Below are 18,734 nucleotides of genomic sequence, written 5' to 3' on the forward strand. Positions count from 1 at the left end.
TGTCCCTCTCTCGCTCTCTCCAGTCTGTCCCTCTCTCGCTCTCTCCAGTCTGTCCCTCTCTCGCTCTCTCCAGTCTGTCCCTCTCTCGCTCTCTCCAGTCTGTCCCTCTCTCGCTCTCTCCAGTCTGTCCCTCTCTCGCTCTCTCCAGTCTGTCCCTCTCTCGCTCTCTCCAGTCTGTCCCTCTCTCGCTCTCTCCAGTCTGTCCCTCTCTCGCTCTCTCCAGTCTGTCCCTCTCTCGCTCTCTCCAGTCTGTCCCTCTCTCGCTCTCTCCAGTCTGTCCCTCTCTCGCTCTCTCCAGTCTGTCCCTCTCTCGCTCTCTCCAGTCTGTCCCTCTCTCGCTCTCTCCAGTCTGTCCCTCTCTCGCTCTCTCCAGTCTGTTCCTCTCTCGCTCTCTCCAGTCTGTTCCTCTCTCCAGTCTGTCCCTCTCTCGCTCTCTCCAGTCTGTTCCTCTCTCGCTCTCTCCAGTCTGTCCCTCTCTCGCTCTCTCCAGTCTGTCCCTCTCTCGCTCTCTCCAGTCTGTCCCTCTCTCGCTCTCTCCAGTCTGTCTCTCTCTCGCTCTCTCCAGTCTGTCCCTCTCTCGCTCTCTCCAGTCTGTCCCTCTCTCGCTCTCTCCAGTCTGTCCCTCTTTCGCTCTCTCCAGTCTGTCCCTCTCTCGCTCGCTCCAGTCTGTCCCTCTCTCGCTCTCTCCAGTCTGTCCCTCTCTCGCTCTCTCCAGTCTGTCCCTCTCTCGCTCTCTCCAGTCTGTCCCTCTCTCGCTCTCTCCAGTCTGTCCCTCTCTCGCTCTCTTCAGCCTGTCCCTCTCTCGCTCTCTTCAGTCTGTCCCTCTCTTGCTCTCTCCAGTCTGTCCCTCTCTCGCTCTCTCCAGTCTGTCCCTCTCTCGCCCTCTCCAGTCTGTCCCTCTCTCGCTCTCTCCAGTCTGTCCCTCTCTCGCTCTCTTCAGTCTGCCTCGCTGAGTTTTCTCATGCTGGAGAGGCAGAGATAGCGATAGAGGCAGGGCTATCCCAACAATCACAGGGGTATTGGAAGCCTTCTATTAAAGTTACAGGACACAATGAATGCCGGGACGGTGTGAAACTTTATGCACGTAAAAGTTTGCCATTGTTTATTTTCCTATATGTTCTGAGTGCTGGGGAGATTGAATATTTTATTCAGGTGCAACTGAGAAAGAACCCCAAATCAACAGGAAAAGGGTTAACTTAAGAGAGGGAATTCCTGGGAGTCCTGTGTCATTATCAAAGTAAGAACATAAGAAATAAGAGCAGGAGTCGGCCATTCGGCCCCTCGAGCCTGATCCGCCATTCAATAAGATCATGGCTGATCTTCGACATCAACTCCACTTTCCCGCCCGATCCCCATATCCCTTGATTCCCCTAGAGCCCAAAAATCTATCGATCTCAGCCTTGAATATACTCAATGACTGAGTATCCACAGCCCTCTGGGGTAGAGAATTCCAAAGATTCTCAAGTGGAGGCAGACTCAATCGTGGCTTTCAAAAGGGAATTGGATAAGTACCTGAAGGAAAAAGGATTTTCAGGACTACAGGGAAAGGGCGGGGGAGTGGGACTAGCTGAAGTGCTCTTGCAGAGAGCCGGCACAGGCTTGATGGGCCGAATGGCCTCCTTCTGTGCTGTAACCATTCTGATTCTGATTCACAACCCTCCGAGTGAAGAAATTCCTCCTCATCTCAGTCTTAAATGGCCGACCCCTTATCCTGAGACTGTGCCCCCTGGTTCTAGACTCTCCAGCCAGGGGGAAACAACCTCTCAGCATCTACCCTGTCAATCCCCCTCAGAATCTTACATGTTTCAATGAGATCACCTCTCATTCTTCTAAACTCCAGAGAGTATCGGCCCAGTCTATTCACTCTCTCCTCATAGGACAACCCTCGCATCCCAGGGATCAATCTAGTGAACCTTCATTGCACCGCCTCCAAGGCAAGTATATCCTTCCTCAGATAAGGAGACCAAAACTGTGCCCAGTACTCCAGGAGTGGTCTCACCAAGGCCCTGTACAAAAGTAAGATGGGGAGTTCTGGATAAAAATCCTGAATTTAGACATGGTATAGAAGCAAGTCTTCTCTGGTAACACTAATTACTGTTGTGTAGCTGTTTGGCTTATTTCAATCTGTTCTTAAACTCTGGATTTTTGGTCCTCACTGTAAAAAGAACAGTTCGCTTATGTGGCTTTGATGAAACTACCTTTGTGAATAAAAGTTGTTGCTTTTAAACTACATCACCTGACACAGAGAGAGAGAGAGAGAGAGAGAGAGCGACTGAGAGAGAGAGACAGACAGAGAGAGAGAGAGAGACACAGAGAGAGAGAGAGACACAGAGAGAGAGAGAGACACAGAGAGAGAGAGAGACACAGAGAGAGAGAGAGCGAGACACAGAGGGAGAGAGAGAGAGAGCGAGACACAGAGAGAGACAGAGAGAGCGAGACAGAGAGAGCGAGACAGAGAGACAGAGATCCAGACAAACAGGTACAGAGCAAAAGAAAGACTGAATACAAACACCATCTTGCACATTATGTCAGAAACTGTCCTTTCAAATTCTACGACTCTCGTTGAATCCAGCCACAGAAAGTGATGCAGTACACATGAACCATATTGTGGTGCTCAGGAATACACAAGCTTATTCTGTTGCAGGTTAATGTAAAATCCATTGCAACTAGTTCAACTATCTTGTGAGTAGCACATATTTGAAATATGGAACTGAAATACTCAACAATTATAGCAGGGGATGAGCAATCATCCCGGGTCAGAGGGCAAAGTAATCCAGGGTCGGAGGGAGGGTACGAGGAGTATTCCAGGGTCGGAGGGAGGGGACGAGGAGTATTCCAGGGTCGGAGGGAGGGTACGAGGAGTATTCCAGGGTCGGAGGGAGGGGACGAGGAGTAATCCAGGGTCGGAGGGAATGTACGAGGAGTATTCCAGGGTCGGAGGGAGGGGACGAGGAGTAATCCAGGGTCAGAGGGAGGGTACGAGGAGTATTCCAGGGTCGGAGGGAGGGGGCGAGGAGTATTCCAGGGTCGGAGGGAATGTACGAGGAGTAATCCAGGGTCGGAGGACCGATGCTACACGCTGGGATACACAGTTGGAGATGTTGACTCAGACAACGTAGAGATCTCTCCACACGAGACAAGACCCACTGCATCTGTTGCCGAAGAATGGTCAATATTTTTTTTATTCCTTCCTGGGATGTGGGTGTCGCTGGCAAGGCCAGCATTTATTGCCCATCCCTTAGTTGCCCTTGAGAAGGTGGTGGTGAGCCGCCGCCTTGAACCGCTGCAGTCCGTGTGGCGAAGGTGCTCCCACAGTGCTGTTAGGGAGGGAGTTCCAGGATTTTGACCCAGCGACGATGAAGGAACGGCCGATATATTTCCAAGTCAGGATGGTGTGTGACCTGGAGGGGAACTTGGATGGTGGCGGTATTCCCATGCACCTGCTGCCCTTGTCCCAGGTGGTAGAGGTCGCGGGTTTGGGAGGTGCTGCCGAAGAAACCTTGGCGAGTTGGTGCAGTGCATCTTGTCGATGGTACACATGGTTTCCCATCAATAGATGGGAGAGTGGAAATGCCTCAGTCACTAACACCCGACTCCCTCACCTCGACGAGCAAACAAAGACAAACTTTGAACCAAACATGGAGATAAAGCAAACTTGTGCCAGCCTTACCCGGAGAGCTTCCAGTACCACGGCCTTCTGGGTCGAGGTGAGCTGGGACAGGAATGGGGTGAAACAGGGACACGCACGGGCTACAACAGAGGCGCGGACACTCCTCAGGGCCGAGGGACTGAAGCCAGGCAGAAGGTGACCAAGGCGGCAAATGATCTCCGCAGTTACCTAGAAATATTCACAAGGAGGCAAATATTGTTTAAATAAACATTAATAGATGAAAAGTATTAGGTTTACACACACTACCCGTCACCGTGTTTTGGTCATAGTTTGGTGATGACTTTTCCATATAAATTCTTATATCTCCATTTTTAAGTGTCTGCCGTGGCTCAGTGGGGTAGCACTCTCTGCCTCTGAGTCAGAAGGTCGTGGGTTCGAGCCACACTCCAGAGACTTGAGCACAAAATTCCAGGCTGACACTCCCAGTGGAGTGCTGAGGGAGTGCCGCACTGTCAGAGGTGCCGTCTTTCGGATGAGGCGTTAAACCGAGGCCCCGTCTGCTCTCTCAGGTAGATGCAAAAGATCCCATGGCCAATATTTCAAAGAAGAGCAGGGGAGTTCTCCCCGGTGTCCTGGGCCAATATTTATCCCTCAATCAACATCACTAAAAAACAGATTATCTGGTCATTATCACATTGCTGTTTGTGGGAGCTTGCTGTGTGTAAATTGGCAGCTGCGTTTCCTACATTACAACAGTGACTACACTTCAAAAAGTACTTCATTGGCTGAGGGAGCTTTACTCTGTATCTAACCCATGCTCTACCTGCCCTGGGAGTGTTTGATGGGACAGTGTAGAGGGAGCTTTACTCTGTATCTAACCCGTGCTGTACCTGCCCTGGGAGTGTTTGATGGGACAGTGTAGAGGGAGCTTTACTCTGTATCTAACCCGTGCTGTACCTGCCCTGGGAGTGTTTGATGGGACAGTGTAGAGGGAGCTTTACTCTGTATCTAACCCGTGCTGTACCTGCCCTGGGAGTGTTTGATGGGACAGTGTAGAGGGAGCTTTACTCTGTATCTAACCCGTGCTGTACCTGCCCTGGGAGTGTTTGATGGGACAGTGTAGAGGGAGCTTTACTCTGTATCTAACCCGTGCTGTACCTGCCCTGCGAGTGTTTGATGGGACAGTGTAGAGGGAGCTTTACTCTGTATCTAACCCGTGCTGTACCTGCCCTGCGAGTGTTTGATGGGACAGTGTAGAGGAACCTTTACTCTGCATCTAACCCGTGCTGTACCTGCCCTGGGAGTGTTTGATGGGACAGTGTAGAGGGAGCTTTACTCTGCATCTAACCCGTGCTGTACCTGTCCTGGGAGTGTTTGATGGGACAGTGTAGAGGGAGCTTTACTCTGTATCTAACCCGTGCTGTACCTGCCCTGGGAGTGTTTGATGGGACAGTGTAGAGGGAGCTTTACTCTGTATCTAACCCGTGCTGTACCTGCCCTGGGAGTGTTTGATGGGACAGTGTAGAGGGAGCTTTACTCTGTATCTAACCTGCGCTGTACCTGCCCTGGGAGTGTTTGATGGGACAGTGTAGAGGGAGCTTTACTCTGTATCTAACCTGCGCTGTACCTGCCCTGGGAGTGTTTGATGGGACAGTGTAGAGGGAGCTTTACTCTGTATCTAACCCCTGCTGTACCTGCCCTGGGAGTGTTTGATGGGACAGTGTAGAGGGAGCTTTACTCTGTATCTAACCCGTGCTGTCCCTGCCCTGGGAGTGTTTGATGGGACAGTGTAGAGGGAGCTTTACTCTGTATCTAACCCGTGCTGTACCTGCCCTGGGAGTGTTTGATGGGACAGTGTAGAGGGAGCTTTACTCTGTATCTAACCCGTGCTGTACCTGCCCTGGGAGTGTTTGATGGGACAGTGTAGAGGGAGCTTTACTCTGTATCTAACCTGCGCTGTACCTGCCCTGGGAGTGTTTGATGGGACAGTGTAGAGGGAGCTTTACTCTGTATCTAACCTGCGCTGTACCTGCCCTGGGAGTGTTTGATGGGACAGTGTAGAGGGAGCTTTACTCTGTATCTAACCCCTGCTGTACCTGCCCTGGGAGTGTTTGATGGGACAGTGTAGAGGGAGCTTTACTCTGTATCTAACCCCGTGCTGTACCTGCCCTGGGAGTGTTTGATGCTGACAGCAATATAGAAAGTGTTCTATTCCTACACACTCACACATATCCCTCCCCAGATGAGAACAAAATTTGCACAAAAATATAAAAGTTAAAATAGAAAAGCGATATAGATACTTACATTAATATCTTGGATAATCTCAGTCACAAGTTGATGAGCCTTTGAAAAGTTTGCAACAAAAAAAAAATGTTTTAAGAATTGCGTTACTAACTGGCCATTACTATTTTACTTTTTTCAGTCAGTATTTAGGCGTCTCTCTGTCATATTTAGCTGCCTATCTTCTTGCCTTTCCTCTCCTCTCCTGAAGGTGGCGACTCTTCCCGGGTCCCATTCCACGGGTACAGCAGCCCCCAGGTGACCACTGACCGTGTGTGAGCCTGGATAGTAATTAACGCCAGCCTGTTACACCACTTGGGCAGCAATACATCTGGGCACAATCTCATCGTCTCCTCATGCCCACACGCTTACACTTGGCAGCAGGGAACACCGGATCGTGATCAGGAGCAGGGACTAGGGACTAACCTTGCAGCCTTTATGGGATAGCCCCCCCCATAATTCAGTGTCTTCAGCAACCGCTCCATTGGAAGGGGTCTGTGTCAGCCGTGGCTCAGTGGGTAGCACTCTGGCCTCGGAGTCAGAAGGTTGTGGGTTCAAGTCCCACTCCAGAGACTTGAGCACAAAAATCTACGCTGACGTTCCAGTGCAGTACTGAGGGAGTGCCGCACTGTCGGGGGGGCAGTACTGAGGGAGCGCCGCACTGTCGGGGGGGCAGTACTGAGGGAGCGCCGCACTGTCGGGGGGGCAGTACTGAGGGAGCGCCGCACTGTCGGGGGGGCAGTACTGAGGGAGCGCCGCACTGTCGGGGGGGCAGTACTGAGGGAGCGCCGCACTGTCGGGGGGGCAGTACTGAGGGAGCGCCGCACTGTCGGGGGGGCAGTACTGAGGGAGCGCCGCACTGTCGGGGGGGCAGTACTGAGGGAGCGCCGCACTGTCGGGGGGGGCAGTACTGAGGGAGCGCCGCACTGTCGGGGGGGCAGTACTGAGGGAGCGCCGCACTGTCGGGGGGGCAGTACTGAGGGAGCGCCGCACTGTCGGGGGGGCAGTACTGAGGGAGCGCCGCACTGTCGGGGGGGCAGTACTGAGGGAGCGCCGCACTGTCGGAGGGGCAGTACTGAGGGAGTGCAGCACTGTCAGAGGGGCAGTACTGAGGGAGCGCCACACTGTCGGAGGGGCAGTACTGAGGGAGTGCAGCACTGTTAGAGGGGCAGTACTGAGGGAGCGCCACACTGTCGGAGGGGCAGTGCTGAGGGAGTGCAGCACTGTCGGAGGGGCAGTGCTGAGGGAGCGCTGCACTTCTTTCAAAAGAGACGTTAAACCGAGGCTCCGTCTGCTCTCTCTCAGATGGACATAAAGGATCCAATGGAACTGTTCAACGATGAGCAGGGGAGTTCTCCCCGGTGTCCTGGGGCCAATATTTATCCCTCAATCAACATTACTAAAAAAAATAGCAAATTACTGCGAATGCTGGAAATCTGAAACAACAACAGAAAATGCTGGAAATACTCAGCAGGTCAGGCAGCATCCGTGGAGAGAGAAACAGAGTTAACGTTTCAGGTCGATAGCAAAATACTGCAGATGTTGGAAATCCGAAATAACAACAGAAAATGCTGGAAAAACTCAGCAGGTCAGGCAACATCCGTGGAGAGAAATTTGAGTTGACGTTTCGGGTTTGACCCTTCTTCAGGTCGATGACCCTTCGTCAGAACTGGAAAAAGCCGGAGATGGAACAGGTTTTTAAGCGAGTGCAGGGGCAGGGAGGGGGGGAGGGGAGGAAAGAACAAAAGGGAAGGTCTGTGATAGGACGGAAGGCAGGAGAGATTAAAAGACAAAAGGAGATGGTAATGGAACAAGTTAAGAAACAAAAGATGAGTCGAGATGAGGTGTAAATGGCACTGGCAGAATCATCATCAACAACAACAACAACCTGTATTTATATAGCGCCTTTAACATGGTAAAACGTCCTAAGGCGCTGCACAGGGGTATTTTAAGACAACAAATTTGACACCGAGCCACATAAGGATAAATTAGGGCACTTGGTCAAAGAGGCAGGTTTTAAGGAGCGTCTTAAAGGAGGAGAGAGGTAGCAAGTCGGAGAGGTTTAGGGAGGGAATTCCAGAGCTTAGGGCCCAGGCAACAGAAGGTACGGCCACCAAAGGTTGATCAACAGCTGCCATGTGAGAGAAAAAGAAAACATGGGGGCCGAGGTTATGGTTTGAAATTGTTGAACTCGATGTTGATTCCGGAAGGCTGTAAAGTGCCTAATCGAAAGATGCGGTGCTGTTCCTCGAGCTTACGTTGAGCTTCATTGGAACAGTGTAAGAGGCCGAGGACAGAGATATCCCACTCTTACAACAGTGACTACACTTCAAAAAGTACTTCATTGTAAATAATTCCTCCCTTCCCTTCCCTCCCTCCCTTCCCTCTTTTCCAAGTCCTGCCAGCCTTCTCTGGTGCGCACACTGTCCACACCTCCAAAGCACACAGCGAAGAAACTCACCTGGGCAGTGGAAAAGGGCACTGAGCTGAGCCCAGAGATGACTATTAACCTTTGGTGAGCTGGCAAGTCCAGCAGAAAGTTTACACCAAGCGCTGGCAGGAGCCCGCCCAGGGCCACCAGGTTCTGGTGCGTCAAGGCACTCGCGTTCTGTCTCCTGAGGTGGGCCGCCAGGAGATGTGCAACCTAATCACAAAATACAGAAGAACAGAGCGTTAAAAGGCCATTCCGCCCATCAGTCCCACTCCACGCGGAGTCTGATGCTTCTACCATGGACTTCCCCGCCACACTAGCAGGTAAGCTCCTACGTTAGTCCGACAAACTAGCAGGTAAGCTCCTACGTTAGTCCAACAATGAGTGCAGAGAAGCAGAAGATCCAACGTGTTTAGGCAGCGCCTTTATTAATGCATCTCCACAAAGGACACACAAGTGGTTTTAACAAATTTTAATTTCCAAGGTCTCTTTAAGATTCTCTCTCCCCTCTGCTCGACAACTCCGAGAGTTTTCACAATGTAAATAGTCTGCGTCACGGGGAGGTCATGTGGGCAACTGGTGTGGGAATCAGAGAGGGATCCATTGACATCATGCAGGGAGCTCCCGAGAGGAGCCTTGGAACAGGAGGAGGCCATCCAGCCCCTCGGGCCTGTTCTACCATTCAGTTAGATCGGGGCTGATCTGTATCCAAACTCCATTGGTTCCGTAACCCTTGCTGAACAAAAATCTATCTCAGTTTTGAAATTTTCAATTGACTCCCAGGTCTCACGGCTTTTTGGGGGGAGAGAGTTCCAGATTTCCACCACCCTTTGTGTGAAGAAGTGCTTCCTGACATCACCCCTGAACGGCCTGGCTCTAATTTGAAGGTCACGCCCCCTTGTTCTGGACTCTCCCCCCCCACCAGAGGAAATAGTTTCTCTCAAGGTTGTGTTTTGAAGCAAGGAACAATGTGAAGGACTGTTTCCCCCTGACTATAAACCTGATCTTTGAGTGGCTTATGTTGCTACTGACCTCAAAATGTGCTTAAAACTTACCAACATATAAAAATAACAGGCAGGAAAAGACGAGCAGGTCGATCAAGCCTGCCCACACCTCACAATGGTCGGAGCATCATGACTAGACAACTCCTATACCCCCTTCCGCCCCCCCCAACCCCGCCAGCATGTAATCTCCTGAAGGAGGCAACAAAAGAGAAAAGCTCAAGGCCAATAAGGCAAAAAATACTCTAGAAATTCCTCTCCGACCCCCTCAGACGTACGAAACCAGTCCAGGCGATCGCATTGACCCAGTGTTCTCAATAAAGACACCGCCCCAGTCAGGAACAAAGCATCGCAATCTCGGAGCTGCCAATCAATGGGTTTACTGGTCAACTCACCCCTCCGTTGGTGTCAATGGTCCCGTCGTTGATGCAATCCAAAAGCGCGGAGGAGACCGCGCCGGAGTGAGACTGGGCAGCGAGCAAAAATCGCAGGTCTTCTTGGCTCGCGAAACAAATTAACCAACCGAGCCTGGAAAAGAAGTGGAAAATGGACAGAGTGACCTTTCCCGCTTGGATTCCATGATCTCTCCTCTCCTGAAGGTGCTTCCTGCTGGAGGACAGGCTCCGGGGAGGCCCCTCCGTCCCCCGCAGGACAGCAGTGGGAGTTTGTGACCACGGGTCGGGGATTGGCGGCCAAACCCCACCCTATTCACAAACCGGCACCCACTGCACCCACACCACCCACAGCACCCACACCACCCACACCACCCACTGCACCCACACCACCCACACCACCCACTGCACCCACTGCACCCACACCACCCACTGCACCCACACCACCCACTGCACCCACACCACCCACACCACCCACACCACCCACTGCACCCACACCACCCACTACACCCACACCACCCACACCACCCACTGCACCCACACCACCTCTTGGGTGAAGGTGATGACAACAACAACAACTTGCATTTATATAGCGCCTTTAACGCAGTAAAATGTAGCAAGGAGGGTTGTGGGGCTGATGGAGATTACAGAGGGCGAGGCCATGGAAGGATTTGAAAACAAGGATGAGAATTTTGAAATCGAGCGTTGCCGGACCGGGAGCCAATGTAGGTCAGTGAGCACAGGGGGTGATGGGTGAACGGGACTGGGTGCGAGTTAGGACACGGGGCAGTGAGCACAGGGGGTGATGGGTGAACGGGACTGGGTGTGAGTTAGGACACGGGGCAGTGAGCACAGTGGGTGATGGGTGAACGGGACTGGGTGTGAGTTAGGACACGGGGCAGTGAGCACAGGGGGTGATGGGCGAACGGGACTTGGTGTGAGTTAGGACACGGGGCAGTGAGCACAGGGGGTGATGGGCGAACGGGACTTGGTGTGAGTTAGGACACGGGGCAGTGAGCACAGGGGGTGATGGGCGAACGGGACTTGGTGTGAGTTAGGACACGGGGCAGTGAGCACAGGGGGTGCTGGGTGAACGGGACTGGGTGTGAGTTAGGACACGGGGCAGTGAGCACGGGGTGATGGGCGAACGGGACTGGGTGTGAGTTAGGACATGGGGCAGTGAGCACAGGGGGTGATGGGTGAACGGGACTGGGTGTGAGTTAGGACACGGGGCGTGAGTTAGGACACGGGGCAGCAGGGTTTTGGATGAGCTCAAGTTTACGTCGGGTGGAATGTGGGAGGCCGGCCAGGAGTGCGATGGAATAGTCGGAGTCTGGAGGTAACAAAGGCATGGCAGGGCTGGGCTGCGTGGTGATGCCCACCATGGGTGAATAGTCTACCACCCCTCAACTGTTCACGCATAAAGAACCTGGATGAAATGCTGGAGCGCAGCTGGTGAAACGGTGTCCCATTGTCTGTCGGGGTCTTAAGGAGAGAAAGGGAGGACCATAAAGGAACACAAGAGGCCATTGTAGCCACGAATGTCAACAAGAGTTTAGAGGAAGATCAAGTCGTGGCTCAATGACAAGTACAGTAGAGACTTTGCTCCCAGGAACCATTACCTTTCGATCTCGCCCGTGGTCAGGCTCCTATTGGAGTTCAAGATGGTGCGAATCACGTGTCTGCCCCGGGATGGATCCAGGCTGCTGTTTCCGAGCAGATCGATCACTGAAATCAGCTGGAACGGAGAAGAGGGATTGTTGTGAAAACCTAGACCTGGATAGGTTCGTCTCTTCGCCCCGCTCCTCCTCTCTCGAAGGTGCTGACTTTATCTGGGGTGTGGTGGCGACTACTGCCTTATCCAAGTGGCCATTCTTCAGGTGTGAAACCAGCCCGTGCGTCTCGATAGGCTCTTTGACTGTGGAGGGTATCACACCTGAATCTAATATCTACGCGCACTTTCCAGCAGGGTCGCCTGATACCGATCAGCTATGGGAACCTGGGAGGGGGAGGAGGAGGAGGAGGAGGAGGAGGAGGGGGAGGAGGAGGGGGAGGGGGAGGGGGGGGGGGAGGGGGGAGGAGGGCAGGGGGAGGAGGGAGGGGGGCGAGGGGGGGGAGGGGAGGGGGGAGGAGGGGGGCAGGGGGAGGAGGGAGGGGGAGGGGGGAGGAGGGGGGGGGAGGGGGGGAGGGGGGGAGGGGGGGAGGAGGGGGGGAGGGGGGAGGGGGGGGGAGGGGGGGGGAGGAGGGGGGGAGGAGGGGGAGGGGGAGGGGGGAGGGGGGTGAGGAGGGGTCGAGGAGCTGGGGGAGGAGGGGGAGGGGAGGCTGGGAGGGGAGGGGGAGGGGGGAGGAGGGAGGAGGGAGTGAGGAGGGGAGGAGGGGGAGGAGGGAGGAGGGGGGTGAGGAGGGGGGAGGAGGGAGATGGGGAGATGGGGGGAGGAGGGGAGATGGGGGAGGGGGAGGTGGGGGAGGGGGAGGGGGGTGAGGGGGAGGAGGGAGGGGGAGGGGGGAGGGGGAGGGGGGAGGAGGGAGGAGGGGGTGAGGAGGGGGAGGAGGGGGGAGGAGGGGGGAGGAGGGGGGAGGGGGGGGGAGGGGGGGAGGGGGGAGGGGGGGGAGGAGGAGGGGGGGGAGGAGGAGGGGGGGGAGGAGGAGGGGGGGGAGGAGGGGGGGAGGAGGGGGAGGGGGAGGGGGGGAGGAGGGGGAGGGGGCGAGGAGGGGGAGGGGGGTGAGGAGGGGTCGAGGAGCTGGGGGAGGAGGGGGAGGGGAGGCTGGGAGGGGAGGGGGAGGGGGGAGGAGGGAGGAGGGAGTGAGGAGGGGAGGAGGGGAGGAGGGGGGAGGAGGGAGATGGGGAGATGGGGGGAGGAGGGGAGATGGGGGGAGGGGGAGGTGGGGGGAGGGGGAGGGGGTGAGGGGGGGCAAGGAGCCGGGGGAGAAGGGGGAAGGGGAGGGGGCGAGGAAGGGGTGAGGAGGGAGGAGGGAGGGGGAGGGGGAGGAGGGGAGAGGGGAAGGTGGGGGAGGGGGGGAAGCGGGGGGTGCGACAATTGGCCGCGGGGTCGGGGCCGAGTTCCCAATCCTGGTTGCCATCCAGTGACTCTGCTGCTGGAAAGTGTGCGCGAGGACGGGGCTGCACCCCGTGGTCAAATAGCCTGCCGACACTCGCCGCCTAGACTTGTACAAGAGGAGTAGCCGCTTGGGTGAGGCGTTGGAGAGGCAATTTCAGGAACGGGAAGATAAAAGACCTGGGCACCAGACCAACTGGAACACCGCCAAGGCGAATCCTTGCGGGGGGCGGGGGGGAGCGCACTGCCGGGTCGATCAGCGCAGCTGAGATTGATCAGGGTGCCGCGTAGATCCCCTCCCCCCTCCTCACCTGCTTGGTGGTCAGCTGCTGAAAGTGGCAAATGGGTAAATACGGCACCAGCGGCTGCACGGATTTCAGGAAGGACGGGGGCCAGGACGCCACGTCCCCAAAGGCGTTGCCGTTGAGAAGTCTCCTGGCAAAGGCTTTCTTCTGGCTGGATTTCATGTTGGAGCTGTGGTCCCTGATGGCCGCCAAACTGCAAGGAATAAAATACCAGTCAGTGTGGGGGGGGCGGGGGGGGGTAGATCTTTGGCCCCAATGCCTCGCTACGAGGGAGCCCCACCCTGCTCCTTGATTCCCCTCTTGCTGGGGTCGTTTCTCAGGAGGACGGAGCCCTCCAGACCCAGGTGGCCATTCTCCATGGCGGATTAGCCAACCATGGATGGCCACTCTTGTCACATGGTTGCCCACAACCGCACCTTCCAGCAGGAGGCGCTGGACGGCAATCTGGAGCGCGAACCCCATCTGGTTTTTGCCCCCCCCCCCCCCCCCCCCCCAACTCCACCCCCCCTCTCAAACCCAAACACAGGGGCCCCTACTCAGATCACTGGGTTGGCGACCAATTTGAAATCCGCCTCATGGCCTGACGGAGCCGTCGCCGGCGCAGTGGTAAACCTGGGTGAGGGGCTGGTGCGGGCTGCAGTGCCCATGGGGCAAGGTACCAACTCGGAGTGGAGGGGGTGAGCCTTTCCCTGACCTACCCACCTGCTCCAAGCTTCATCAAAGGATCCCCCAACACCCTGCTCCCCTCCCCGCTTGAGCCTGTGGCAGAGGAGAGAGAGAGGGGAGTCACTGTGTGGAGTGGGCTTCAGGTGGGGCAACTCGCCATGGCCTTGGGTGGGCAGGAGCACTAGGACTTTGGGTGAAACAGTGGAAAGCTTCATTGCTCAGGGCACCCTGTCCTACAAGGACAAAAGAATTTGCATTTCTATAGTGCCTTTCGCGACCTCAGGACATCCCAAAGCGCTTTACAGTCAATGAAATGCTTCTTGAAGTGTAGTCGCTGTTGTAATGTAGGAAACGCGGCAGCCAATTTGTGCACAGCAAGCTCCCACAAACAGCAATGAGATAATGATGTTGGCTGTTGAATAAATCTTGGCCAGGACATCACAGAGAACTCCCTGGCACTTCTTCAAAATAGTGCCAAGTGATCTTTTACATCCACCCGAGAGGGCAGACGGTGCCTCAGTACTGTCCCTCCGATGGTGCGGCGCTCCCTCAGTACTGCCCCTCCGACAGTGCGGCGCTCCCTCAGTACTGCCCCCTCCGACAGTGTGGCGCTCCCTCAGTACTGTCCCTCCGACGGTGCGGCGCTCCCTCAGTACTGCCCCTCCGACAGTGCGGCGCTCCCTCAGTACTGCCCCCTCCGACAGTGCGGCGCTCCCTCAGTACTGCCCCTCCGACAGTGCGGCGCTCCCTCAGCACTGCCCCTCCGACAGTGCAGCGCTCCCTCAGTACTGCCCCTCCGACAGTGCGGCGCTCCCTCAGCACTGCCCCTCCGACAGTGCGGCGCTCCCTCAGCACTGCACTGGAGTGTCAGCCTGGATTTGGTGCTCAAGTCTCTGGAGTGGGGACTGCGAACCCACGACCTCCTGACTCAGAAGGCGAGAGTGCTGCCCACTGAGCCAAACTGACATTGTGTCACCCTGAGACAGGACCAGCCTGATTCCCAGCAAGCACGGGGGGGGGGGGGGGGACGCTGACAGTGTTCGGTCCATTAAGGAAAGCAAACAGAGCATGGATTTTTCACACCTTTTGCTGATGAACTCACACGCTGTCATTCAGCAGGAGCGACACCGGGAAACTCAGGATGTCAGAAACAGTCATGAAAGGAATGAATTGTGAAAGGTCCACGAAAAGGTCAGGGGTCACTCGGGGAAACTTGTGCAGAAAGGCAGCTGTGAGGGTCTCCAGGGCGGGTTCATCTCTCTGGGAAACCTGAAAAGGAAAAAGGAAAAAATCAAAACATTGAGAATTTTAATTGAGGCAACAGAGAAAACTGCCTCTGAACAACAGCTTGTATTTATATAGCGCCGTTAACGTAGTAAAACGTCCCACGGCGCTTCACAGGAGCGATTATCAGACAGCGAGCCACATAAGGAGATATTGGGACCGGTGACCAAAAGCTGGGTCAAAGAGGATTAAAGGAGCGTCTTAAGGGAAGAGAGAGAAGTCGAGAGGTTTAGGGAGGGAATTCCAGAGCTCGGGGCCCAGGCAGCTGAAGGCACGGCCGCCAATGGTGGAGCGATGGAAATCGGGGTTGCTCAAGAGGTCAGAATTAGAGGAGCGCAGAGATCTCGGGGGATTGTGGGGCTGGAGGAGATTACAGAGATAGGGAGGGAGGCGAGGGCCATGGAGGGATTTGAAGACAAGGATGAGAATTTTAAAATCGAGGCATTGCCGGACCGGGAGCCCGTGTAGGTCAGCGAGCACAGGGGTTATTCCAGGTTATCTCTGGGTGTGCCCATGCCAGCTGATTGACCGCAGCCCCACTCTGTGCCCACCTGGAGTTGGCGCCACGTCCGATGCATGTGCGAGAGCAGTTTCTTGACGGTGTCACTTTCGGCTGACATAAGAAGCTTCCGGAAATTCTCCTGGGGCATCTGCAGGTATTCCTGGGAACAGAAACAGAAAGACCAAGAGACGAGACTGTTATTGTAATTGGCGTTTGAATAATTGCATCCTCACACTTCATTCCCATTCTCTACACTGCAGGGCATTCAGTACGGCCTGCAGGCGGTTCGTGCCCTCCCTCCCCTTCATAAGAACATAAGAAATAGGAGCAGGAGTCGGCCATACGGCCCCTCGAGCCTGCTCCGCCATTCAATACAATCATGGCTGATCTTCGACCTCAACTCCACTTTCCCGCCCGATCCCCATATCCCCTGATTCCCTTAGTATCCAAAAATCTATCGCTCTGTCTTGAATATACTCAACGACTGAGCCTCCACAGCCCTCTGGGGCAGAGAATTCCAAAGATTCACCACTTTCTGAGTGAAGAAATTCCTCCTCATCTCAGTCCTAAATGGCCGACCCCTTATCCTGAGACTGTGACCCCTGGTTCTAGACTCTCCAGCCAGGGGGAAAACATCCTTCACCTGTGTCAGCCGTGGCTCAGTGGGCAGCACTCTTGCCTTTGAGTCAGAAGGTTGTGGGTTCAAGTCCCACTCCGGAGACTTGAGCTCAAAACTAGGCTGACACTCCAAGTGCAGTGCTGAGGGAGTGCTGCACTGTCGGAGGTGCTGTCTTTCAGATGAGATGTTAAACCGAAGCCCCGTCTGCGCTGTCAGGTGGATGTAAAAGATCACATGTCATTATTCAAAGAAGAACAGGGGCGTTTCTCCCTGTGGCCAATATTCATCCCTCAATCAACATCACAAACAGATTATCTGGTCATTATCACATTGCTGTTGCTGTGCGCAAATTGGCTGCTGCGTTTCCCACATTACAACAGTGACCACACTTCATTGGCTGTAAAGCGCTTTGGACATCTGGTGGTCGTGAAAGGCGCTATAGAAATGCAAGTCTTGCTTTCTTTGTGGATCTCAGCTGGCTTATAGTGCCATGTGACTCTCGACCCCCCCCCCAAATCAAGGCAAGTGCCCTCAAGATTAAATAGGCCGGTGATGGGAGTGGGAGAGGCATTGTAACTTGCGTCAGCACCTCTGGGCCGGGGAAAGGGGGGATATCAATGGCCAATGCTCCCCCTGCTGGAAAGTGTGTGCATGTCAGGTTAAGACAGCATCAGGCTCAACTGTGAGAACCTCATGGCTGAATATCCTACAACACACACCATCCAGAAAAAATGGCCACTTGTGTGAGAAAGCCTAGAGGACGGTGAAAATTGGGAGAGAGAAAGAACCTAGGAACAGGAGGAGGCTATTTCGCCCCTTGAGCCTGTTCCGCCATTCAGTGAGATCATGGCTGATCTGTGATCTAACTCCATCTACCCGCCTTTGCCCCATATCCCTTAATACCTTTGGTTAACAGAAATCTATCAATCTCCGATTTAAAATTAACAATTGATCCAGCATCAATTGCTGTTTGCGGAAGAGAGTTCCAAACTTCTATCACCCTTTGTGTGTAGAAGTGTTTCCTAATTTCACTCCTGAAAGGTCTGGCTCTAATTTTTAGACTCTGCCCCCTAGTCCTAGAATCCCCAACCAGCGGAAATAGTTTCTCTCTATCGACCCTATCTGTTCCCCTTAACATCCTGAAAACTTCGATCAAATCACCCCTTAACCTTCTAAATTCTAGGGAATACAACCCTAATTTATGTAATCTTGTAGTTTAATCCTTGAAGTCCGGGTATCATTCTGGTAAACCTACGCTGCACTCCCTCCAAGGCCAATATATCCTTCCTAAGGTGTGGTGCCCAGAACTGCTCCCAGTGCTCCAGGTGTGGTCTAACCAGGGCTTTGTACAGCTGCAGCATAACTTCTACCCCCTTGTAGTCTAGTCCTCTGGATATAAAGGCCAGCATTCCATTAGCCTTTTTGATTATTTCCTGTATCTGTCCATGACATTTTAATGATCTATGTACATGGACCCCCCGAGTCTCTTTGGACCTCCACTGTCTTTAGCTTTTCACCATTCAGCTATTCCTGGTTGAATAGCCGACCAATGCACACTGTCTAGAAAACAATGGCCACTTGAATGAGATACAGAAAGCGCGTGGACCTCCCCTCAGCCAGAGTCAGTGTCTTCAGGAGAGGACGGTGAAAATTGGGAGAGAGCAAGAAACCAAACTCAATGATTTCTTGCACAACATCCCGCTGATTAATAGTTAAACAGGGATTCAGTTCAATAATTGAAGACTCTTTGAATGATTAAAGTTACTGTATTAAAGGCAGCTCACATCAAACTAAGCCTTGCTTTCCGGGATCATATTTTATTCACGAGCTGCACTTTCTTCCACTTACTTTTGCATGAATTTTGTGCTCATCATCTGCAGGAGAGCAGCTTAGAGGGGATTTTATTCCGAGAGCGAGTTTTAGGGATCTTACTGAGCAAGCAGGTATTCGGGTACCTCACTGAGTGTTTGGGTCCAAGGGGTTGTCATTCAGTGAATGGTCTGTGGGAACTCGCGACATAGAAGATAGGAGCAGGAGTAGGCCATTCGGCCCCTCGAGCCTGCTCCGCCATTCAATGAGATCATGGCTGATCATCCAAATTCAGTACCCTGTCCCTGCTTTCTCCCCATATCCCTTGATCCTTTTAGCCTTAAGAAATATATCTAACTCCTTCTTGAATATATTCAATGAATTGGCCTCTACTGCCTTGTGTGGTAGAGAATTCCACAGGTTCACCACTCTCTGGGTGAAGAAATTCCTCCTCATCTCAGTCCTAAATAGCTTACCCCTTATCCTTAGACTGTGACCCCTGGTTCTGGACTCCCCCGCCATCGGGAACATCCTTCCTGCATCTAGTCTGTCTAGTCCTGTTAGAATTTTATAAGTTTCAATGAGATCCCCTCTCATTCTTCTAAACTCCAGCGAGTATAAGCCCAATCGACCCAATCTCTCCTCATACGTCATTCCTGCCATCCCAGGTATCAGCCTGGTGAATCTTCGCTGCACTCCCTCCATGGCAAGAACATCCTTCCTCAGATAAGGTGACCAAAACTGCACACAATACTCAAGGTGTGGTCTCACCAAGGCCC

The 18,734-nt window shown here is 53.9% G+C and overlaps 1 protein-coding gene across 1 annotated transcript in view; it reads right to left on the reverse strand.

The window, feature by feature from the left end:
- The window catches only part of LOC147097417 (stereocilin), a 74,240-nt gene that overhangs the window by 39,477 nt on the left and 16,029 nt on the right, over positions 1-18,734 (reverse strand). Inside the window, exons 6-13 of the mRNA XM_085972027.1 lie at positions 15,577-15,687; positions 14,844-15,010; positions 13,082-13,268; positions 11,337-11,452; positions 9,718-9,850; positions 8,352-8,534; positions 5,915-5,953; positions 3,671-3,838 (exon numbers count right to left, since the gene is read on the reverse strand). Of these exons, the coding sequence (XP_085828153.1) occupies positions 3,671-3,838; positions 5,915-5,953; positions 8,352-8,534; positions 9,718-9,850; positions 11,337-11,452; positions 13,082-13,268; positions 14,844-15,010; positions 15,577-15,687 (1,104 nt within the window). The remainder of the gene's footprint in view (positions 1-3,670; positions 3,839-5,914; positions 5,954-8,351; positions 8,535-9,717; positions 9,851-11,336; positions 11,453-13,081; positions 13,269-14,843; positions 15,011-15,576; positions 15,688-18,734) is intronic.

This window comes from Somniosus microcephalus, chromosome 32 (assembly GCF_052327205.1).
Source record: "Somniosus microcephalus isolate GS21.2 chromosome 32, FLI_Smic_1.0, whole genome shotgun sequence".
Classification (NCBI taxonomy): Eukaryota; Metazoa; Chordata; class Chondrichthyes; order Squaliformes; family Somniosidae; genus Somniosus; species Somniosus microcephalus.